Source organism: Heteronotia binoei, chromosome 2, assembly GCF_032191835.1.
Source record: "Heteronotia binoei isolate CCM8104 ecotype False Entrance Well chromosome 2, APGP_CSIRO_Hbin_v1, whole genome shotgun sequence".
Classification (NCBI taxonomy): Eukaryota; Metazoa; Chordata; class Lepidosauria; order Squamata; family Gekkonidae; genus Heteronotia; species Heteronotia binoei.
The window spans coordinates 42,431,459-42,457,162 of NC_083224.1; the positions used below are offsets into that span (position 1 = coordinate 42,431,459).

The 25,704-nt window shown below is 44.3% G+C and overlaps 1 protein-coding gene across 1 annotated transcript in view; it reads left to right on the forward strand.

Annotated features, from left to right (window-relative positions):
- The window catches only part of GDAP1L1 (ganglioside induced differentiation associated protein 1 like 1), a 74,256-nt gene that overhangs the window by 19,027 nt on the left and 29,525 nt on the right, over positions 1–25,704 (forward strand). Inside the window, exons 2-3 of the mRNA XM_060230871.1 lie at positions 4,662–4,854; positions 22,697–22,870. Coding sequence (XP_060086854.1) covers positions 4,662–4,854; positions 22,697–22,870 — 367 coding nt within the window. The remainder of the gene's footprint in view (positions 1–4,661; positions 4,855–22,696; positions 22,871–25,704) is intronic.

Here is a 25,704-nt window from a genome sequence, read left to right on the forward strand (position 1 = left end):
AAACCCTCCAGGATCCCTGATCAAACTGGCCTGAAGAAAAATTGCTTCCTCACCCCAAAGTGGTGATCAGCATTTCCCTGGGTGTATAAGAAAGGGTCACAAGAACTCAGCACTGATGCAACTCTTCCTGCCCTCCTTCTCATGATTTGCCTAATTCAAAGAATCAGCATTGCTGTTAGAATGATTATCAGTTTAAAAATCTTCAAAGGAGAATTGAACACCTCCTGAGGAAGCCTGCTTCACTGAGGAACCACTCTGTCAGGAAGTTCTTCCGAATGTTTAGCCAAAAACTTGATTTAATTTCAAACCACTGGTTCTGGTCCAACTTTATGGGGCATGATAGGGGGGTTTGCAGAAGGAAGGAGGAATCAGCAGAAACTGCCAGTTTAGTCTGGCTCAAACTCAGTACGCCTTAGCTCAGATGTGGTCGGAGTGGATGGGAACCAGCTACTGCTCTGGTCTTGAATTGTGCTTACTGTTGAAAGAGTACAAATCAATTCAAGGTGCCCAAAGCTGAATACAGTGTATGCCATACATAGGCACAGAGGTTAAATAAATGGTGACCGCTGGGAGAATCTTGTCAAGTTACCTGTGATCAAACTACATGGTTAAAAGCTGCTTGATATTTGTTATCTGATGATCTCTTGTGGTTTTTGCTATTTACCTTTATAGAAGACAAGCTCCCTCCTAGCAAAGATAGTTAAAATTGATACATTCGTATTTTCTGTGAACTGGAGGAGACATTACTGCTCCTGAAGTATGCATCTCTGGTCAATGAGTTTTGCAGGTTTTTGTATTGTTTCAAAAACCCACGGACCCTGTTTGACTCAGAACAGTGAGGCAAAAGAGGTATCTGTGTATGGCAAGAGTAGACCTACATTAGCCTTGCAAAGTCTACTTTTAAAAAATAGAATTCCAAAGTTTTACATTTACAAAACAAGAAAGCATCCTCCAAATTTCTTAATAGTTAGCTAATCCATTCTAATTGATCCTGTCTGTGCCCTGTTGCTTAAGCATGTAGGAAGTGCTTTGCTGGATCAGACCTAGGGTTGCCAAGTCTACGTTGGAAAACCCCTGGAGGCTTTGGGGTAGATCTGAGAGAGGGCAGGGTTTGGACAGGGGAGGGGCCTCAGCATGGTACAGTGCCATAGAGTCCACCCTTCAAAGCAGCCATTTTCTCCAGAGGAGCTGTCTCTGCCATAAAGATCAGTTGTAAAAGTGGGAGATCTCCAGGCCCCCCTGGAGACTGGCAACCCTAAAGACCAGCAAGAATCCTGGCCACCAGCAAATGGTAGAAACTAGCAGGAGTTCACTGATGTATTTTCTGCCTGTCCATAGGTGCAATTTAGAAAGCAAAACTTTTTTGAAATCAGTTTAAATTCTCGTAAAAGCGAACTATATGTCTCCAGCTTAAGGTTCCCCCTATTATGGCTCTGAATACTGCCAGTTTCATATGGACACATCACTTTCTGTGTTGTCTGAGCAGCTGAAACTGGGTACGCTGTCTGAACAGCTGTACATCATCAGCAAAAAGCAGACTTCTGCTACCTTCCTTTAGAAAAAAACCCTGCTCACTTGATCACCAAAATCGGGCAAATCCAGCTTTCCATTTCCCACAGAAAACAATCAGATACCTCTGGGAAGCCACAACAAAGCAACAGTCCTCCCTCACTCTCTCCTCCCCTGCAACAGATCATCAGAGGTATACTGCCTCTGATCATGGAGGCTCCATTTAGCTAATAGCAGTTTTTCTCAATTAAATTGTTTAGTGCTTTTTATAGACTAAGCTAGTGGCAATTGCCATACCCTATAGCTGTAAACTTCACATACTGTGTGAAAAAAAAATATTTTTATTTGTCAGTCCTGCATTTAATTGCCAATTGATTTAATCATGTCACTCTGAATTTTAGTTTACAGAAGACGGAGAAAAGATCCCTTCTCTCTACTTTCTCCATGCCAGCATATATTTATAAACGTTGGTCTATTGTAGTCCCTTTAGTTGCCTTTTTTGCCCTAAACAAAAAAGCCTCAAAGTCCTTAACCTTTTCTAAGTGTGGTGTTATACCATGTAAATACTCTCTGTGTGTGTTATTTCTATGTTTTTACGTTGAATTTTAAATGTATGTCATTATGATCTAAAATATAAACCTGTAGAGTAAGGAGGAGGGGCTGAATAGGTGAGTAAAATGTATTATGATTGGATCGTAGCTGTTGGGGAGGAGGGAGGGCACATTGACTACGTGGTTCAGAGAGAGGTTCAGAGAGACTGTGTGAGAGAAAGAGTGCTGAGTGAGCAGTTGCATGCATATGGAGGAAGGAGTTTGAGGGAGGTGCTGTAGAGTGTGAGAGAAATCTGTATTCTGTGTGGAAGTTATGAGCCCAAATGGCAAGTGAAGAAAATAAACCTGGGTGGCAAGCTGGGAAGTTAAACTTTGTGGAAGTTATTGCCATAAATGGCAAGTGAGAAGACAAGCCTGTGTGACTAGATTGATATAAGGAACCATAACGCTTATGTAACTATCAGAAACTGTTAAGACTGTTAACCATACTGAAACTGTTATGCTGTTTTACTTATATAAACGCTATTAATGTTTAAGAATAGACTATTTACTTTAAAGGATCCCCTTTTACCTCAGAGCCATCCCATGTGCTGACTATTCTGTCATTCTACCAGATATAACTAAGCCATCCTGTTCTTTGGGTCCAGCTAAGAATTCTGAAACGAGAGTCATTAGTGGTAGCAAAAATAAGGAAGGCAACATAAAACACATCACCTCAGGACACTACACAGAGGTGCCTTTGAACATATGAACATATGAAGCTGCCTTATACTGAATCAGACCCTTGGTCCATCAAAGTCAGTATTGTCTTCTCAGACTGGCAGCGGCTCTCCAGGGCCTCAAGCTGAGGTTTTTCACACCTATTTGACTGGACCCTTTTTTGGAGATGCCAGGGATTGAACCGGGGACCTTCTGCTTCCCAAGCAGATGCTCTACCACTGAGCCACCATCCCTTCCCGTCCCTTTGCAGAGGTTACATATAAAGGGAGCCCAATCCTTTCATCATTTTAATTGCCCATTGCTGTTCCTTATCCAATTCTATTATATCCTTTTTGAGATATGTCAGCCAGAACTATACAGAGTATGGCTGTATCATAGATCTACGCAAGAACATTACTATACTGGCTGTTCTGTCCATTTTCTAATAAACTTCAGCACTGAATTTACCTCTTTCTTCATTCCCACACACTGTGTCAATGTTTTAATTGAAATATCACTAAGATCTCTTTCCTGGTTAGCCACTGTCAGTACACAGTTCATTGACAGACCAAAATTGATTGTCATTGTACACTATGAAATTTAATTTTTGAGTTTGACATTGTTAAATGGTAATTTGTTAAAGTTTATCAAAATCAGTTACCTTTCTATCTCAGGAAAACCAATCCAAATCCAGAGAGAACTAAAACCTTCTATCAGAGATTTGTGATTCCACCCATAACCTGAAATACTTTTTTACATTTTATGTTGTTCCACTTAGGAGATCATATCTGTTTTGGAAAAGGAGAGCAATTATTTTGTGGCCTCAAGCAAGTTAACCTTTTATAAACTTAGTCCCCATCTGCAAAATATGAAAAACAATGACCAACTTTGAAGCATTGTGAGGAATAAAGATTACAATGCTCTTTATAAATTGAAAGTGCTTTATAAAATGATTATTGATCCAAATAATTATATGACCTACTCACAAATGCATGAATAATGTGTTTACATAAGGGCAAAGTGCTATAGAACTGCATAATATCTTGGAACTGCACAGGCAGGAGTGGACGGGCCATTTAACCCACAGGGAGAATTCCTAGTGGGCTGCTCTCCTAAGGAGCGACTGGTGGCCAGCAGCAAGCATAGCTGAGTTCAGGAGCTCTGCCAATGCCCTGGTAGTCAGTTGGCTCAGACCCTTCAGGGGCAGCATCAGTGATCAGTGTCTGTTCATCTGTTGCCTCCTCCAGCACAACTGCCAGTTTATGGGAAGAAGCAATTGGTGAATGCATATCCATTGTTTTGTGCTGCTGGTTAAATCCAAGTTGAGTGGCCCGTGCAGGGATGATCTTATAAAGTAGAGCCCACTCAGTTGGCTTGCTTCTGGGCCATTTTAACTTTCCAGTCTATCCCTGTTCTAGGTTTCTCAGTTGCCTGGACTCGGCAGGGAATTCTCTATCCTCAGCTACAGGCGGGAAGGAAAAAATGGTCTCCATAGTTATTCTCTAGGAATTTCCACTAGAGTTTATGGACTTTAGCAGAGAGATTAGGGAAAATTTCTGGACCATCACAAAGAGGTGATATCACATCCTCCCCAAACTCCACCTTCCCCAGGCACTGCCTTCTAAATCTCCTAGCATTTGCCTAGGAAATGTTAGGAATCCTACCCTATGCACAGATACAATTTATAAACTAAAGCATGAACTAAGGGATTCCCATGACTATGTTGCAACACTAGGAAGTATGTTGCAACACTAGGAAGTATCTGTCATGTGCTCACCTCCTGCATTGTTCAGCAGTAGTAACATTGTACAAAATGGTCACAAGGCTAACTTGTGCAGTGCATGCTTTTCACGAGGCTGGTGAACAGCATTGAGTCATCTCTGCATTCATTTTTTGCTCTAGGTCCGCCTAGTCATTGCAGAAAAGGGATTACCATGCGAGGAACGGGATGTTAGCATGCCACTGACTGAGCACAAAGAGCCCTGGTTCATGCGGCTCAACCTTGGGGAAGAGGTACCCGTGATCATCCATGGAGACAACATTATCAGCGACTACAATCAGATCATCGATTACATGGAAAAGACTTTCACAGGAGGTAAGATGAGACACGAGGTGACAGTCAAAGTCAGGGTCCTCCTGGGGAGGAATCTCCACCCTAGAGTCCCATTTCCCTTATGTGAATCGATAACGGAAGTAGAGAAGAATTTGTAAGCGGGATTCCAAATGAATTAAACAAGGTAGTTGAGTAATCTGTTTAAAGGGCAGAAGGTGAATCAGTCAATAAATTTGCATGGATGACCGCTTTGTTATAGTAGAAAAGAGCAAGAGGCCAGTAGAACCATAAAGACTTAAAATTTGTAAAAAGGTACGAGCTTTCACAAATCACTGCTCACTTCTTCAGATACCTGTGCTAGTTGTAAAATTGATAAAAGTATGGGGTTAACAGACTGTATTGAACATTTTCCTTTTTAATTCTGTATTACTTACCAGAAGCAAAATAGCTTTGGGCTTGTTTGTGCCCTTAACTGTCAATACTGATGTCTGAAGTGTGTCGTCACAAATTGATCAACTAGTGCTTTATTGATTTAATTTGCTAGTTAACAAATAAACAGGGCTGCAAGGTTTTATTACATTAAGGCTTTTGGTCCAGAGCTCTTTGAAAAGTCATGTTGAGGAGGGTATGTCTGCAGATACAATTCAATTCTGGAGATCTCTACTTCCTAGATATACATTTGTTCCTTTGGTTTTGCATGATATCTCCAGGTAACTTCTCATAAACCTTCTGGCCTTAACTGTCTTGGAGGCCCAACTACATATTATATTACAGTGAAGCCCAATTGTAAGGGCTTTTTACTACAAAGAATTCTTATGAGGAAGCAGTTTGGGGTTCAGAGAGGGCAGGGGACATGATGAAACCTTCCCTGTCTCCTCCAAATACTCTACTATTGTGACCATGAGCAAAGCACCCAACAGTTTTATCATGCAAATGAGGTTGTAGAAAATGTCCTTCCCCTTAACAGAGGCTTGAAGGCCTATTTACAGGTGTTGTTGTCTGCCACCAATGCTACAAAAAGCTTCAGCTGCCCATTTCCCAATGTTAAGCCTCTATTAAAGGGGCAGGACAAAATAGATCTGGACCACTGTAAAGTAAAAACCAATGTTTTTCTCCATTTCCTCTGTGATCCCTCCTTTCTGACATGTTATAATTACTGTTTTATGTGCTTTTAATAGGTGTTGTAGTTTTGGTCTTAGTGATATGTTTTTAGACACTTTTATCCATAAACCCTCTTCGTGGCCTTCTGGGCAGAAAGGTGGCATACATATTTTGTAAATAAAATAAATAAATTTCAGGGAAAGGGTTAAATACCCACCGTTCTCCCACTGCATTTCCATTGCAAATTTATCCCTCTCACAGATGCTTTGCAGTGGAGCAAGGACAATTAGAATGACATGTACAGCTGTGCTGTGATAAGTAGTTTAACCCAGAGAGAAACAGGGGTTTCTCTGGTAAAAGCCAGTTCCGGAACACACAGGAACACAGTTCCGGCTGGCTTGGTGCCAGGGGGTGTGGCCAAGTATGCAAATAAGTTCTTGCTGGGCTTTTTCTACAGAAAAGCCCTATGCGAAATAATAGTGAAGTCAGGGGGTGTGACCTAATATGCAAATGAGTCCATGTTGGGCTTTTTCTACAAAAAAACCTCTGGATTTTCTGGCAAATCTGAGAATTACCCAACATCACTTCTGGGTTTTACTGAATGTGATGTCATAATACATGGCATGCCATGCCCCCCAGGTCCCTGCCCTCAGGCTCCCTCCAGTGTTTCTCTGCTTGTATTTTCTGGATTAGTCCAACCTTTTCAATTGACCAAGGAGACTAGAGAGTGATAACAAACTTTGTTCTCCACTAAAGCAATCCTGGCTTTAAACATTTTATGTGGAGGAGTGTGCTCTTGAGTAACGTTAAGTTTTGCTTGAGTAAGGTTAAGTTTGCTTGGTGGGTGCTTGGTTGCCAGCTCCAGGTTGTGAAATTCCTGGAGATTTGGGAATGGTACCCGGGGAGAACAGGATTTGGGGAGGTGAGAGACTTCAATGGGATATATGCCATACAGTCCACCCTCCAAAGTAGCCATTTTCTCCAGGGGACTGAAAGAGCCCCGATATTCACACTGAAATGAGAAACTTAACGCTGTGATTAGAGAATGTAGAATGGGGTTCCCAAATAATTGAGCCATTAAACTGAAGAAAGAATTGAAACGTCATCAAAATCTAGAGAGACGTCTTTTTAAGAAAGTGACTGCATTGAAGCTACACTCCTCAGGAGCATCCACCTTGTGAATTTCAGTTGGACTATTTCCAAGTTTGAACTTATATCTATTCATTTGGGTATGGGTTTTTTTGGCCCCTTGGGGGAGCTGAACTCTGTTGTTTAGAGGTCTACTGCAATTCTGGGAGATCTCCAGGCCGCAGTTGGAGGTTGGGAACCATAGCATTGCTTCCCAGAAGTTGCTGGCTCTGATAGGAAGTTGCCAGGTGTCTAAGTTTCCCAACTGTAACCACAGTGTCCCATCAGCAGGCCTAGAAAACTGCCAGATTGTATAGGACACAAGTATGAATTTGCTTCACCATGGGAAATTCTGCAAATACAGTTTCCCTGCAAGGATAATGACACCTATCAGTTTTATCCCTGTTTAAGGCAAAAGGGCCATATATATTGTGAGCCAATATTTACATGGGAGTTATATACCTTCTTTTGTGTTGAAATCATCTCCTTGCAGCCTTCTTTCCCAGTTCTGTTTCCAAAGCTTGCCAGGCTGAGAAACTTCAGAAGCTTAGGGTGGATATTTCAACGGGGGCTTTGCAGCCGATGTCACAGATCCTGTCATCTATGCAAGCAGATGCTTGAAGAATGGTCTTAAAATAGATCCAAAGAGAAAAGGGAGCCTTGGCAGCAATACTGCATTCCTGGCTTCTTAAGCTCTCACATTCAAATGAGCTCCCCCCTCCCTCCCCTCTCTGCCCCTGACTGCATTCAGCAGATTTCAGCTGGGTAAGGAAATGTCGCCAGCAGAATATGAGACTTTGGTTAGTTAGCTGCACTAGTCTTTGCTGAATCTCCAAAAGATGTAACTCAAGCTCTGGTTCTAAACATATTTATCTGGATGTGAGGATGAAGACAGACACCAGACTTTTCAGAGCAGTGGGGCAAGCTGAGCAGCACCTCCCTGTTTTTGGTCTAAATATATCATTGTTCTTCCAGATCAAGCTCCTTAAAGGGGGTGGGGGTAGAACAATTATACAAGGTCTCAGTGGAAGATAGCTGGGCATGGTGCCAGTAGGCTGTTTGGCCCCCATGATAACTCCAAGAAACCTTTCCCCAACCCTGTCCTTAGGATAGATCCAAGTGGGCAGCCGTGTTGATCTGAAGCAGTAGAACAAAGTAGGAGTCAAGTTGTACCTTTAAGACCAACAAATTGTGCTTAGAGCACATGAAAGCTTTTCTTGGTTGGTCTTAAAGGTGCACTTCTACTTTGTTCTCCTGTCTTTAGGAGTTTCTTTGCTTATTGGTAAGGATACAGATTCATGTGGTGTAGTGTCAGAATGTTGAAGTAGGATCTGGAAGACTCGGATTCAAAGTCTTACTCTGCCAAGGAAGCTTTTTGGATGACCTTCAAGCAGTCACTCAATCTCAGTCTAGCCTACCTCCCAAGATGGTTTCAGAGGGCAGTTATCTTGGTCTCCAGCATAAGAACTAGGTTCGAGTTTAATAGCACCTTAGAGACCAACGAGATTTTCAAAAATTCATACCGTGGGAATGTGGTGGTCTCTGAGGTGCTACTGGACTCTAATCTAGCTGTCCTACCTCATGGGGTTGTTGCTGTGAGCATAACATGGAGAAGGAGAGAAGGATAATCTAAACTGCTGTGGTTCCTCACTGGGGAGAAAAACAGGGTGTGAATATCTAAATAAACGAACAAACATATAAATGCATGTAGCGCTTTTAAAGAGGCAGCCGGTCAGTTTGAAATGTAGCAAAAAGGGCAAAGCTAAGGGCCAGGTGATTCTAGAGTATTTGGCTGCCTGCAGAAAAAAATGTCTTATCCTTTCAATAGAGGCTTAATGGGATGTTATTAACTAGGTGATCATTTACCTGTATGCCATGAAAAGTTCCAGTTGCCCATTTCCACACTTTAAACCTCTGTTAAAGAGAAAAGACTTGTTCTGCCTGTTCTGTTGGCATCTCTGCTTGGTTCACTGGCATGCACAGTTGTCATTTTAGTTGTGAAGCCGGGAAGAAGCCAGGCAGGCTGTGGGTTCCGCCTGCAAGGCCTTCCTTTATATTACATCTGTCTTAATCAAGGCTCATTAAACTCCATGGTGGTGGAGGAAAGTGCAAACAGGTTGCAGTCAACTTATGGAAAGCCAGTTTGGCGTAGTGATTAAGAGCGGTGGACCCCTGCTGATGTCACCATAAGTCAATTGCAACTTGAGAGCGCTTACATTTGTAGAACATAAGGTAGAAGTTTAGAAAATATGAATATTAATGGTAATGCAGGAAAAAATGATACTGATGGTTACATTCCATTTGTTCTTAAAGGAACTTACAACAGGTTATAGACAATACTCCCTTTAAACTGTGGGATCTTGTGAGCAAAAATCCTGCTCTGTGAGCTACTGGCATTGAAGTTGTGAGTGAATGATTTGGCTGCTGCATGAATTAGTTTGCTCTAAGGCCATCCTTCCTGAGTTAAGACAAAAATGTATGAGCCAAAGGCTAGCTCACACTAACTCAGCTTAGAGGGAACACTGGTTATAGATCTACTGCCCCCCCCCCTAAATGAAACTCTTCTTCCACTTTTTCTAGTTCCTAGATGGACTCCCCTTAACACCCACCCCTCTTCCACCTGAGATCAGGATGGGGCTGAGTTAGCAGGTGCCATCAAATAGCAATGATAGCCAAGGCACAAACATAAATGCTAATATTTTTGCTTCAGCAGTTACACACACAGTGTGTTCCAAAAAACTAAATTCCTCCTAGGTATGCCAATTAGATAACCACCATAAAAGAGCACAGTTTTACACTTTTTCCTACAGTGCCAGTTTCTGCCACTAGATGGCTACATATAGGAAAGGAAACTACACAGAGATATTCAGTGGGCTGGCATGCCACACTCGTGGCTTCTGCACACTAGCCTACCCTCAATGTGGCACCTACCCCATGTTTCTGAAAAATAGGCAAGGCCCTTTCCTGGTGGGGCTTGTGACTGACTGATGGTTTCCACCTTGAAACAGCTGCCATTGGAGGTCAACTGCGAGGCTCCCTGCAGACCTCATGCCAGGTATGGAAGAAATGTTGCTCTTTGGGTTGATGGTAATTAAGAACATAATGTCCTCTGACTTGTAGGGTGCATACCACCTGTTTAAAGGCAGGTCTACACCACAAAACAGTTTACTAGTCATTTTGACTCCCTATGGAACTCTGGGGACTTTTTAAACGGGGGCTAGGGATCTCTCTCAAAGAATTATCGGCATCCTCACTATACTGTGGTGACTTCCCTGCATAAGTTTTTCTCCCAACACAGAGAACAGAAAGCCTTCATGAAGTTCTTCTCTTTTTGCAATGCTTTAGCAGGATCATTGGTGATAATTTAAGCCATTTAGTTCAGAGAACCATGAGTAGTTCTCCACTTCTTCACTTTAGCCTTACAATAATAACCCTATGAGATAGGTGAGGCAGAGAGAGAGGCTGGCCCAAGCAAGGCCACTCATCAGGTAACCCTAAGTAGAGTCACACTCTTCTAAGTCCATTGAAGTCAACAGAATCAAAGTTGGAAGGGACCTCCAGGATCATCTAGTCCAGGGGTGGCCAAACTTTGGCTTGGGATCCACATGTGGCTCTTTCACACACGTTGTGTGGCTCTCAAAGCTCCCACCAGAAGGCATTTGTCTTTTTAAATCACTTTTCCAAGCCAAGTCAGCCTTGTGGCTCTCAAACATCTGATGTTTACTCTATGTGGCTCTTGCATTAAGTAAATTTGGCCACCCCTGATCTAATCCAACTGCCTGCACAAAGTACACACACACACAGTGACACCTGCTCAATGCCCAATAAAGCCAGTCTGGTAATTGGTTAGAGAGTGGCACTAGGATGGGAAAGACCCAGGTTTGAATGCCCACTCTACTATGGAAGCTCACTGGGTGACCATGGGCCAATCACACTCTCTCAGCCTAACCTAACTCATAGGGTGGTTCTTGTGAGGATCGGAATTACATAAGCTGCCCTGGATCTCCGCTGGGGAGAAAAGCATGGTATAAATGAAGAGGAGAAGAAGGAAGAGAAGTGCAGCAGGATTTAACTCTGTTTAGGACACCCAGCAAGTCAGCTCAAGATTTGAGCAGGTCTCCCCAATCCGAGTCTGGCATCGTAACCAGTGGGTGAAACCATCTCTTACAGTGGGAGAAGTAGGGAGAGTTATCTGCACTACGGCCAGTTTGAAAGAGCAACCCCTGGAGTTATGAGTTTCTAGCAGTGTCTCAGGAAATACTGGGAGGATGTGATGTCACTTCCAGATGATGCTCTAGGCTGCCTCCCCTAGACTCTGTGGGTCTTTACCACAGATGCTAGGGGAAATTCTGAGCACTGCTATATGGAGGCTGTTTTTCTCCTACTCAGTTTCTCAGGAACAGTAACTTTGGACTGGGGTGCATAAGTAGGAGGCCTAACTTATCAGCAACCAACACAATTTACCCCCTTGCCCTCACCTAGGGTTGCCAAGTCCAATTCAAGAAATATCTGAGGACTTTGGGGGTGGAGCCAGGAGACATTGGGGCAGAGCAAGGATCAGGGGTGTGACAAGCATAATTGAACTCCAAGGGAGTTCTGGCCATCGCATTTAAAGGGACAGCACACCTTTTAAAATGCCTTCCTTTCATAGGAAATAATGAAGGATTGGGGGACCTTCTTTTGGGGCTCATAAAATTGGACCCCCTGGTCCAATCATTTTGAAACTTGGGGGGTATTTTGGGGAGAGGCACTAGATGCTATACTGAAAATTTGGTGCCTCTACCTCAAAAAACACCCCCCCAAGCCCCCAATACCTCCAGATCAATTCCCCATTATACTCTATGAGAATCGATCTCCACATAGGGAATAATGAAGTGCCCAGCAGCATCTCTACTCACGAGTTGCTGCCAACTTCTTCAAAGTAACACAGACACACCATCCCAAGAGGAAGCCTTTCAATCGGAGACTGAAGCCTCCGGAGGTGGAAAGGCACATGGTGGCTGTGGGGGCGGGGCTTCTCCCGCTGGCCAGCTGACTGGGGGCGGGAAGGAGCTTGAGAAAGCGGAAGAACCCCCGCTGGGACCTGGGGATTGGCAAGCCTACCTCACCCAGTGCTTCAAGGCTAGCACATTGGTTCTTTGCTATTGGGGATAATTCTTGGTTCCCTGCAAATAAAGTCCTTGGTCAGTGCAAGTTGAGGTGTTTTCAGGGGGAGGAGAAGGAGGGTAAGGGATTGTGGAGAACTTCTCCTACCCTGGCTACCACCCTCCCATTAGGCACCAGGACATCTGTTTCAGAAATAGATCTATGATAGCAGAAGGCCGTTTAGAATCTTGCATGAAATGACAGGACATAATCTGTTTATCGACTCTGCAATTATACCATTAGGTCTTTTTAAAAGGCTCGATGAAATCTCAGGGCAGAAACTTAACTGGCAATTTATTAACTGCAAAAATAATTCTGGCTAACAACAGGAAGATGCCATATCCAGTGAGTGATATGGGCTGGAGAAAAAAGGCCATGGAGCAGCATCACAGACGTGATGTGAATAAACTGACCCAATTCATTCAAAACCAGAAAGGAAAGATACCATACTTAAAAGGCTGTGGGGAGGTGTCACAAAACAGTTGTGGAGCATTGCCCCTCTTTGGGACCTCCATGAGGTCAGGACACTCAGGGGCTGTCTTGGAGGAGCCAGCATTGCCTTGACTCAATGCGCTCAAGTTAACAATCATAAGGTTGACATTTTGTGCATGCCCCCATGCTGAAGCCTGACGAAGCTGTTCGTGAAATGGCCGCCCCAGCTAGCGGCCCCATTGCCAGAGTCTGGGGGGCACATCTGCATATTCATAGGAGCACTGAAGAAAGGAGCAGGTCTCCACTTGAAATTGGAAATTTTTTCCTGAGTGATGTTTGTCGTCTTATGCAGCATGTTTCTTGTTACCGCGGTTTCAGGTTTTTGTGGGATTTTCTCATGTCAAGAAATCTAGTGACTTTTATTTGGTCAGCACATGTGCCTATTGAGAAATATTTATTGGTGTGTATATAATCAGAAATTACTAAAATTACTTTTCTTCAATATATTTGCTTTTTTGTGTAATAATCACAGCCACAAGCTTTTTTGCTGGATCTCACAGCGACTTCTTCTCATTGACTCTGTCTGGGTCTCTGCTCAGCAGCACATTGCCCTCCCAAGCAAAGGTGACCCCGGAAGGGGTTCCTTGCTACTCTCTGAGTATCTGTGCTGTCACCTGTTGGTCAACTAGAGTATTTCTCACCAAAAGGGCCAGCAGTCCTAGCACTCCATCTGTATTGCTGTTTACAGACTCTGCCTAGTGTCTCTGTCTCCTGTTTTCACTCTTACTGGCCTTCACAGGGATGCCTTACCGCAATTAAGCACTCCCAAGAATCTAGCTATTTACTGGACAACCACCTCATTCCCCCTTGTGCTCTTTTAAGTAACACATTGAAGCGGGGTTTCTTGTGGTTACAGAGAACATTCAAACTAGTAAGATATTTTTAAGCAAAACTTAAAACTAGTAAGATAATTTTTTTTTAGAATGGGTGCATGCATACTCTGCATGGTATGCAAAGCTGCAAAATAGAGATGCATAACTTCAGTCTTAAGCATACTCTGTCTGTTGTTATTCCAAGGCTCTTTACTTTAAAAGTTACAGCTTTTATCAGTCATGCATTATCTGGAGTGTTTATTTGGTTTGCCTGCCTGATGTTCTTAGCTCCATGTGATAATGGGGGGCATCAAGATGGAACCCAGCTATGAGAGATCCTTCCTGCAAGTTGTCCCCTGATAGAATCACCCCAAATGGAACCTGTTCCCCTTGTGTCCAGGGACTTTAATTCCTTTGTCTGCCTACTCCCTTGTGGGTAATCTAACATCAACATGCCTCTGTCATCCTTTAAGTGTCATACTCCTGGGTGCACACATCCTCTGCATGGTAAGCAAAGCTGCAAAATAGAGTGAGTAATATGTCCCTTTGATTGTTCTCTGCTAGCCAGCATGGTATAATGATTAAGAGTGGCAAACTCTAATCTGGAGAACCAAGGTTGATTCCCCACTCCTCCAGGTGAAGCCTGCTGGGTGACCTTGGGCCAGTCATGGTTCTCTCAGAACTCTCTCAGCCCCACCTGCCTCACAAGGTGCCTGTTGCGGGGCAAGGAAGGAAAGGAGATTGTAAACTACTTTGAGGTTCCTGCAGATGGAGAAAAGCAGGTTATAAAAGCCTCCTCCTCTTCTTCTTCAAAAAGCACCAACAGGATGGAGATGCTTGAGAGCAATTAACTGCTCTCCTTTTCTTGTCTTAGAATGAGCTTGGGGTGGGGTATTTATACCGCAAACTCTGGCATGTGATGTAGCCCAAAGTGAAGAGCATATCTTCACAGGAGGGTTCCCAACTGTTTGTTTTTTACTGGCTCAACATGACAAGAGAAATCCAAAAGGTAAAGCTTTCCGGCATATCAATAGTAATGACAGGGAAAGATCCATCAGTTTTATTTCTTTTTATTTATCACCTGTTAAAAGCACAAACAGGAGGGGGAGATTAATGCTTATAAACTGTCTCATACCATACCCTTCAGTATTTCATAGAGGAAACTCAGGACAGTCTTGTGTACTTGGGACACTTTTGTGAAATACTAATGCCTCCACCCGTGGCGCAGAGTGGTAAAGCTTCAGTACTGCAGTTTGAGCTCTCTGCTCATGACCTGAGTTTGATCCCATTGGAAGCTGGGTTCAGGTAGCCGGCTCAAGGTTGACTCAGCCTTCCATCCTTCCGAGGTTGGTAAAATGAGTAACCAGCTTGCTGGGGGGAAAGTGTAATGACTGGGGAAGGCAATGGCAGACCACTCCATAGAAAGTCTGCCAAGAAAACATGATGTGACGTCACCCCGTGGGTTGGTAATGACATGGTGCTTGCAAAGGGGATTACCTTTACCTTTAATGCCTCCACCATACCAAACCCTACAGCATTGCTTGTTGCTAAAGTCTTTTGTCTATGCACAATTCATGTACGCTGCAGTAACTGCTCATCACAAATTTATAGGGACAAAGAGCTTCTGTGGGACTGGATCTGCCACAAGTACTGATCTGTGGCAGTCCCAGTTTTAAGTAAGCATAAAAGTACTGTGGGCTCTTGATGAGCCATTTGCTGCCTTATGTGGAACAACCAATCAGAAGGGTTCTGAAGAAGCTATTGCTTCTGCCCTCCTCTCTGCAGGCTTTCTGTATGTGTGTGTAAGTTGGCACAACCTCCCTCCCTATGGGTAAAGATGGAATAGCTGGTTGCCTTTGAGGGGGGTGAGTAGGATTTTTTGTGCGGGCTCCTTCAAACTGGCCAGGAAGGGGCGCTTTTTTTTCCTGCTCCACAGTGTACTTGGGAGTGTTGGTATTCTCTAAATAGACCATAACTAGTTTTGGCCAGAAGAGCATGAACTACTATAGTATAGGCCAGGGTGACTGACAAGCAGCTTGAGCCTTCTATGTAGTAGAGTCTGTTCCCAAGCTAGCCCATGATTGGCTGAAACAGCTTGGGAAGAAATGCCCTTGGTGGTTGAGCAGTAACAGTCAAGCATCCATTGAGTTGCTTGAGCAGTACCTTAGGGGATGAGGCTATAGAGATCTCAGCGCTCTTTTATGTGCAGTGAAGCCAGTGGTAACGCTGGGAAAGTCTGGAGCCAGAATGGGCTTGGCCCAGGCATTAGTATCCATTGTAGGCTGCTTGTTAGCACAAATTTGCACTAATTCAGGGATGATTAACTGATGTAGATCAACCGTGAATAAATCTGCATACTGGTGTCTCATGCCCTTCTTTGTTGGGGATGGGGGCAGTGCTAGTACAATTTGTTTTCAGTGTGTGCAATGATACAGAGGCATTAGTGATCATGTGCATCTGCACTAATAAAAAGATGCATCCACCCCTCACTCTAACTTCTAAAGACCTGGAGAAGAGGGCTGAAACCAGAACAGTGGCAATTCTAGCAACATTGTGAGGAGGCAATAAACTGAAATTCTCGTCTAGTGCTGGAATACCCTCCAAAGTTCTGTTCCATTTACCCTCTTTTTTGGCTCCCCTCCTGGCTGGATCTCTTAGATGTCAGAGACCATCTATCCACCTTCCTTCTGCTGGGCTCTGAGCCCACATTTTAAGAGTACTACCCTATAGTCTTGTATGTCCAGAGCTGGCTGCCAACTCACTGCAGCAAGCAACATTACCTGGGAAGCTCCCTGGGAGGGAGAGCCCTTGCTAATGGGGAAATCCCCACTGCTCTCCCAGAGCAACCATTCCCAGGCGGGCCTCATTAGGAACTGGATATGCAGGGTCTGTGTATCCTTGAGAAATGAAGACTTTGCTGAGGATGTGATTGCATTCTTTCAATATCTGAAGGGCTGTCATTGTAGAAGAGGACAAAGATTTGTTCTCTGCTGCTCCTGAAGACAAGACTGGATCTAAGGAGCTAGGAGGATATATGCATTGATTTAACATATTTATGTGCCTGCCTTTCACCTAAGCATCTCAGGAACTAAGGCAGGAAACAACGTCAAAACAGTTTTGTACAATGGATAAAAAGTAAAGGAAAGGACCCCTGTGCAAGCAGCAATCGTTTTCGGCTCTGGGGTGACGTTGCTTTCGCAACGTTTTCACAGCAGACTTTTTAAGGGGTGGTTTGCCATTGTCTTCCCCAGTCATCTACACTTTCCCCCCAGCAAGCTGGGTACTCATTTAACCGACATCTGAAGGATGGAAGGCTGAGTCAACCTGGAGCCGGCTACCTGAACCAGCTTCTGCTGGGATCAAACTCAGGTCGTGAGCAGAGGGCTCTGACTGCAGCTTTACCACTCTGCAAAGCATTAAAAGCCAGAATCACCTTATGCCATGCATCGATGTGCATTCTTCCATTGCCCAAGTTTAGATGGCCCCAAAAGCTCTCGGGAACACACCGCAGGAGGATAAATTTCCAGTGAGCATTAGGAGAAACTTCCCAATGGAAAGAGCAGTTTGACATATGAACATATGAAGCTGCCTTATACTGAGTCAGACCCTCGGTCCATCAAAGTCAGTATTGTCTTCTCAGACTGGCAGTGGCTCTCCAGGGTCTCAAGCTGAGGTTTTTCACACCTATTTGCCTGGACCCTTTTTTGGAGATGCCAGGGATTGAACCTGGGACCTTCTGCTTCCCAAGCAGATGCTCTACCACTGAGCCACCGTCCCTCCCCCTAATGCATCCAGTCATCTGGAGGGTTCTGTACATGTTCACTGGTGGGCTTCGGACAGAGGTTGGACAAGCCATCTGCTGAGGCTGCTCTAGCTTTGGAGCTGCTGCACTGAACAACGGGGCTGGACTAGAGATGGCCTGTGACGAGGCAGAAGGTCACCTGGGAGAAACCAATCAAGCAATGAGCTCTTTCCCTCTTCTCAAGTGCTGCTTGTGCTTCTTTTTCAAGCTACCACAGCAGCTTGTCTTGTCTTTCACGCAGAGGAGGAGGAACACATATACACGTATTTTTGCTCTAGATGGGAAAATGACAAAAACAGCAGCTTTTCCCATCTGCCTCTCCTCCTCCTCCTACATGCACCCTTCTTCTGGTCAGGAAAGGAGTGTGTTGTTGATGCTTTTCTCCCTACATCAAAGCTGCTATTTGCCTCTCCCAAGAGAAGCACACAGGTAATTTCATATTTTTAGAATTTGTTATAATAAGCTATAATTGCAGGGGATGCTTTGTTTTGGGGAAACAGCAGAGAAGAGATTTTCTGAACTGGGAGGTTCCAAGACGCCTAATAAAAACATTAACTGGCTCCTAGAAACATAAAGTCTGCCCTTGTCCAGCTCTGTGATTCTACTGTGCAAAGTTTGGGGAAACTATAATAGGGAAATCAGTATCATAACTCACAATAGGGTCCTCTAATGTCTAGCCTCGGCATACATCTAGCAAAGCCAGGAAATGAGGCAGCCCATCGTATTCTGTTGGGGAGCAACCTCAAAACCCCCCCTTCCCAGCCACAATTCATTATACCCTTTGACTTCAATGGCCCATGGGGGATGGGGGCACCCTCTTTGGGTGCCCCTAGAATTGGACCCCCTTGTCCAATCTTTTTAAGCTTGGGAGTTCTGTGGGGGAGAGGCTCCTGCAGCTGCCCTGCAAATTTGGAGCCTCTACCGCAAACCCCCTCCCCCCAGCTGCAATTCATTTTACCCTGTTTTGCCATTGACTTCAATGGCCCATAGGTTATAATAGAGCCATATATTCAGGAATAGTCGAATATCTCCTGAATCAGATTTGGCTTGTGAATCTGCTATGAGGAGATATTCTGCCCCCTCCCCAATTTTTAAGCCCCAGATACCCTCAAATTCATATTTCCCCCCCTATTTTTTTTTGCACACCCCTAGTTCTACCTGGTTATATTAAATACCCTGAAATATCCCTGGCTTACTTTCTTCTACCACTTAGTAAGCAACAGTGATATATCTACTTTCTCTTTTGCAATTTCCCCCAACAGATTTTCTTTTCCTCCATACAGAGGGTAAATTCAGGCATAATGCAAAAAAAAAAAAAAGAAGAAAGAAAGAAAGAAAAAGTAAAGGTAGGCCCCTGTGCAAGCACCAGTCGTTTCCAACTCTGGGGTGACGTTGCATCACAATGTTTTCACAGCAGACTTTTTACGGGGTGGTCTGCCATTGCTTTCCCCAGTCATCTACACTTTCCTCCCAGCAAGCTGGGTACTCATTTTACTGATCTTGGAGGGATGGAAGGCTGAATCAACCTCGAGCCGGCTACCTGAACCCAGCTTCTGTCAGGATCAAACTCAGGTTGTGAGTTCAGGATATACCCTGAAATATCCCTGGCTTACTTTCTTCTACCACTTAGTAAGCAGCAGTGATATATCTACTTCCTCTCCTTACATTTCCCTAACAGATTTATTTTCTTTCCTCCATACAGAGGGTAAATTCAGGCATAATGCAATGCTGTAGTTTAATTAAACTTTTCTTAGTTAAATGATTTGGAGGGAAGACAACATGGTATAGCCCAGCCTCATTAGATCATGGAAGCTAATCAGGGTTGATACTTGAATGGGGGCCCACCAAGGAAATCTCCACAGAGGAAGGCAATAGCCAACCACCTCTGCTTCTTACTTGCCTTGAGAGACATAAGTCAGCTGTGACTTAACAGCACTTTTTGCACACAATTGATTGTTAGCTCACAGCCTACCACACCAGCTATGGTTAGTTAGAAGCCATCAAACTGAGGTCTGAAGCTAAGCTTTCTAGCTGGTTATTGAGAATGGCTACATTTGCTGCAAAGTACAGTAGTTCCCCATCTCTTCCCTGTAGTGCATCATGAGAAGGCAACTGGGAATGGTGCAGATAAAACAGTCCACACTGGCAGATTACCAGAATATTGCCAATAACATCACTTCTGAACTGGTAGTCCATATAAGTGGCCAAAATAATTGGATTGCCCTTCCCCCTGTCTTACTTTGATGGCATAGGGTTACCAACCTGCAAGTGGGGCTGGAGATCTCCTGGAATCACAACTGATCTCCAGACTACAAAAATTGCTTATTTGTTATTTATTTAAAACATTTATTCCTCTTCTCCTGCAAAAAATGGCTGCTTTGGAAGGTGGACTGCATGACACTATACCCTACCAAGGTGCCTCCCTTCGCTAAAACCCATTGGCCCAGGCTTCAGCCTGAAATCTCCAGGTATGTCCAAGCCTGAAGTTGGCAACTCTACAGTGGCAGGATTACATACAGCCAGACAGAATGCAGACCACTTACTAATAAGAATCATAGACTCATAGACTCACAGAGTTGGAAGAGGCCATACAGGCCATCTAGTGCAACCCCCTGCTCAATGCAGGATCCACCTAGATCATCTCTGACAAGTGTTTGTCCATCAGCTGCTTAAAGACTGCCAGTGAGGGCGGGGGGAGGGTGCTCACCACCTCCCCCAGTAGCTGATTCCACTGTTGAATACCTCTTTCTGAGATACTGGCTGGTGCTTATGGAAAGATTCTATGAGCATTCCTTTGTTTTCAGATCAAGAACCAGACCCAAATTAATGATTATGAACATTAAACTTCACCAAGTGCACTGGCGACAGGAATACTTCTGAGCCATGTTAACAAATTTACCCGATGCCCATAAAAAGCAGCCTGTAGAACCCATTAAAATGAGTATCCCTATAAAAGATGGCCCAGATTTTCTGAAGGGAAATATGGTTTTCCTTATTCAAACCAGCATTCCCTTAGAGTTTTTAGAAGTAACTGCAAATCAAAAGATGGATGTGTGCTGTCACCCTAGTGAAATGGGTTAGGGGGAGAAGTAAGGTTAGCAGTATGAAGACTCTTTAATGTTGAAACAGACTGGGTGAATGAGGCAGTAAATAATGCACACCCAGATCTGAGAAGCAAAATCTTGCCAGTTATGAGCAGTAAAAGCTGAACTCTGGAGGTCTGGGATAACAGGCAGTGAACTGAACACTGAATGTGGACATGGGAGCCTGAACTCAGAGTTGAAACAAAAATTACTGGATTAAATGAGCAGCCATGAACCTTATACTTCATGTAGACACTTTAAAGTCCTAAATTATAGGTTTTGTGTTCAGGAGACAATAATTTGGTTATAAAATATGGATGCCTCTCAAGGTCAGATTTCTTTCTAGGCTTTTTAGTCTTTTAAATGGCAATTTTAAATAGTCAAATGTTAAATACACACATGCAACTGCAGGCAAATCCTGACCTTGTGGAATTGAAATTTTGCCACTTCTTTGTATTGTAGCCTGCTATTCTCCTTGGAATTCTGTGGTGGTGGTGGTGGGGGGGGGTCACAGTGTGAGAGGGGTCTGCTGGGAAGACAGAGTATCAGCAGAAGTCTCACACAAGTAGAAATCTCTAGGACCCAACTCCCTATCTTCTGTTTCTAGCTCATGTACCAGTTTTCTCAGTCCTAAATTCCATGGCCAGCTGTGGATTCCCTGAATGGCTTGCAACATGGCACTATCTCTTGACCTTAGTTCACTGTTTGTAAAATGGAAACAACAGTCACCTTCATAGATAGTAAGGCAGAGGAATAATGCATATGCAGAGAACACTAAAAGTGTTAAGCAAACAATGTTATGGCTACATTCCTGAATCTCTATTCTTGTGTGGCTGACTCAAATCAAAAACATATCAAACCCTACAAATATGAAAACTCACATCACATGCCACCCTACCTGTGGCCATCAAACGCCAACTGAAACACATGAGGTTGAATCCAGCAAGGCATGAGTGGAAAGGAAAATGGACTTAGCAGAGTTCTATTTGCACAAGCAATCGTATAAGACGTTTCAATATTTTAAGGAAATAACAGTGTGCATATGGAGCAATGGAATGTACAACAGATGGTTGGCATGCTTTTATTTAATTTGTTTTTGAAGATGTCTCAGAAGAAATACCTTGTGTAGGGATGCCAGTTCTCATGGATTTACAACTGTATCCTTGGAAATTGCAGCTTTGGAGGGTTGACTCTATAGCATCACATTCCTGCTGCCAGCTTAGTCCGGGTTAGGAAGTTCCTGGAGATTTAGGGAATGGAGCCTGGGGTGGCAGGATTTGGGGAGGGAGGGGAGCTTGGCAGGGTATAATGCCAGAGTCCACTCTCCAAAGTAGCAGCAGTTTTCTCCAGGGGAACTGATCTCTGTAGGCTGCAAGTTAGTTGTATTTCTTGAGGGGAGGGTCTCCAGGCCCAACCTGGAGGTTGGCAATCATCCCTGGGACCACTCCCAGCTCTCCAGGGATTCCCCAAGTCTAACCTTGCCAGTGCAGAAAAGAAAGTGCAGTTATTCAATCACTTTCACTTAGCACAAGCAGACAGAGAGGAGCCATTTCAGCCCTTTCATTTGCACAAGGTCTGTGGCATGTGCTGAAGTCTTCCGTGGCATCCAACCTACCTTGTAAATTTGGCACAGAGCATCACAAACACAAAGAACGATATCGAGAACTGGGTAACACAATTATTGCATGCTTTGAGCATGCAGGCAGCAGTTGCAGAACCTTTGGCAGCTTGTAACCCATTATTATTGTCCCAGATGTCTAGCTCTTTGAAAAACTTGAATCTTCAATGCAAAATAAGCTATCAACACCAGGCCTCAGATTCAGTGGGAGCTCAAAGGAGCACAGCTCCTGAACCTTTCTGAAAGTTCCACCTCCTCCTTCTGAGAGTTCCTCCTCCTTGTCCATTGAATAGGATTGCAGCTGCAAAACAATCCCTGGGTGAGCTCCATCACCTATTTTTCTACCAAAACGGCCCCTGATCAACACTAAGTGTTGCTCAGTTAGTAGTTCAGACCCCAGGGGATATTTCTGCAGGCCAGAGGGGTTTTCTTCCCTCCTGTTGGAGCCTTAAATGCCCCCTAACATGCTGCCCCTGGAAGACCTGGGAACAGCAAAATGGTAGAGCTGGAGGTCTATGGTGGGAAGCAAGAATCAGGCAGGAATCCCACTTTCTGTCCTGGAATAATCTCTTCTGAATCCAATCCACTGTATATAATTTATTTAGAATGCAGAATTTGTATTGCTAAAAAGAACCCATAAAACACCTCTCATCATTAAAGCCAGCTTTTGTTTCAGTTTTTTCCTCTTCTTGTTGCATTTCAGAAAACGTTGCCCAGCTAATTCCAGAAGAGGGGAGTCTCCTTCATTCCAGAGTGATGCAGTACAGAGAGCTCCTGGATTCCTTGCCCATGGATGCTTATACGCATGGATGCATCCTTCATCCAGAGCTCACCACAGACTCCATGATTCCAAAGTATGCTACAGCCGAGATCCGCAGTAAGTGGCCCACTAAAGAAGGGTTGCCTCTAGGACTAAATGGTTGTGTGGTCATGTCACGGGAATGGAGGGAATTTGGATCTTGCAAGTTTTCCTTCTCCCAAAACAAACAGCACAGGGTATTTCATGCAAGATCAGCATGGGAGATGATGCCAGTGGATGAGAAGGGAAAAATGGTGGATGGGAAGAAGTAGATGCCTAACAGTAGTGGTTAAGAGCAGTGGAATTTAATCTGGAGAACTGGGTTTGATTCCCTGCTCCTCCACAAGCAGCTGCTGGAGTGACCTTGGGCCAGTCACAGTTTTCTTAGAGCTGTTCTCTCAAGAGTAGTTCACTCAGAGCTCTCTCAGCCCCACCTACCTCACTGGGTGCTTGTGGAAAGAAGATGGGAAGGAGACTGTAAGCCACGCTGAGATTCCTTCAGGTAGTGAAGAGGAGGGTATAAAACCAACTCTTCCTCCTGCTCCTTCTTTTTCTCCTCCTCCTCTATACCTAGTGTTATATATCTGGTCAGGGGGAGTAATCCTTTTGAACACATTTGGATACAGGAAGCTGCCTGATACTGGATCAGATGTTTGGTCCATCAAGGATCTCGGTACAATTCCCCATGGTGTGTATGTAAAGCCAAGGCGCTCAGGAACATCGCCACCTGTGTTTAAAAACATTGGTCTGCAATTCATGGTTTGCATATTTGATGCTAGAAACACTACAATCAATCAATCAATCCTTTATACGGTCCAAAGACCAGTCAGTTTGAAGCAAGTAGAAAGCAGGTTTGTAAATGTACATAATCCCCTTAATCACACAGTTCCTTTTCCTAAGAGCTAATACACAGAATTTTGCTACCTCAAGTGTTACCCATTTCTGGCTATCCTTTTACAAGAATGTCTGCAATATTTCAGGTCTGAGGTCAATATAGTCTTGCAAAGGTTTAAATTTAGAGAGTAATGGTATTAGGATTTGACATCTCTCATCCTGATAAAGGTTACAGTGTAAAGGTATGTATGTGATAGTCTCAATTGCATCACTTGGATAAGGGCAAAAGCGCTGATGGATACGCAAGTTGGAAAATCTACCACTTAGAATGGCAGAAATATCTCTGGCAAACATGAGCAGCTCCTAATCGACATATGGACATTGGTGTGCAAATGAAGCAAAGATGCCCATTGTTGAAATTAGCCTTATAGGATGTAGCTCTAAGGTTTGCCCAGTTTGTATTACACCATTTACCCACAATCACAGACATCCAGACATTTAAGATGCATGTTTATGAGTGCCTGAAGCTCTTGGAATTAATTAGAGGCAATTACAGCTTGAGGAATCCAGATTCAAAATGACCAAAGCGGTAAAAAAAATTGGCAGGAAGACAAAGAGTGGAACCACAGGCCTGGAGGGAGAGCTCAAGAATAATAGCCTGTCTAGCTATGATAGAGTAAAACAAAAGAATACTTATTCCCAGGATCAGCACACTTTGGGCATAACTAAAGAGTTACAGCTCAATCTTAACTTGAACACACAAGACTGCCTTCTACTCAGCCAGACCATTGGCCTATCAGGTTCACTGGTGCCTATGCAGACTGGCAGCAGCTCTTCCTAGTGATCCAGACACAGGACTTTCACATTATGTGTTACCTGATCTTTGTTCATGGGTGTCTGGGGATGGGGTCCCTCCCACCCCCACACTTTAGGGTTGCCAGGTCCAATTAAAAAAAAAATCTGAGGATTTTGGAGGTGGACTCAGGAGGCTTTGGGGTAGAGCCAGGAGCAAGATTGTGACAAGCATAATTGAACTCCAAAGGAAGTTCTGGCCATCACATTTAAAGGGCCCTCACATCTTTTAGATGCCTTCCATCCTTGGAAATAATGCAGAGGGGCACTTTCTTTAGGGGCTCATAGAATCGGACCCCCTGGTCCAATCTTTTTGAATGTTTTGAGGAGAAGTACTAGATGCCATACTGAAAATTTGGTGCCTCTACATCAAAAAACAGCCCCCCAGAGCCTCAGAGACCCATGGATCAATTATCCATTATACCCTATGGGAATCGGTCTCAATAGGGAATAATGGAGTGGCTAGAAGACATTTCTCCCCCACACTTTCTGATGACCCTGAAGCGGGGGGAGGGCCTCTAAACTGGGGGATCCCTTGCCCCCAGCTGGAGATTGGCACCCCTACCACACTTCCTTCTTTCTGAGGAGCGTGGTTAGCCTGCCACGGCACTACCAGATGGCCTTCTGTGGCCTCTGCTGCTGGCTGTCACTGCCTGGTAGGACTGCCAGGCCGCCCCCCCCCCAACAATCAGCTGGGGATGGGTGGGGAGGGTTGCCAGATCCTGGTTGGGAAATTCCTGGTGATTTGGGGGTGGAGCCTGGGAGGACAGGGACTTCAGTCAGGTACAATGCCATAGAGTCCACTCTCCAGAAAATCCATTCTCTCCAGGAGAACTGATCTCTGTAGTCTGGAAAGGAGCTACAATGCTGGGGGATCCCCAGGTCATACCTGGGGACTGGCATCCCTAGAGCCAACTCTCTTTGGTTGCCAGGGAATGAGCAGGGGAGGGGAGGTGAAGCGACGCCAGCAGAAGGGGGCAGCAAGACTTCAAAAGGAAACTGAGAAAAGGAATGGCAACTTCTGTGGACTCCCTGGAGCAGGTGGAAGGCCCACCAGTTCAGAAACAGCCTGGAGAAATATGGGACAGACCTAGCCCTAAGGAGGAGGAGGAGAAATTGGATTTATACTCCACCTTTCACTACCTGAAGGAGTCTCAGAGTGGCTTACAATTTCCTTTCCCTTCCCCCCCCCACAACAGACACCCTGTGAGGTAGGTGAGGCTAAG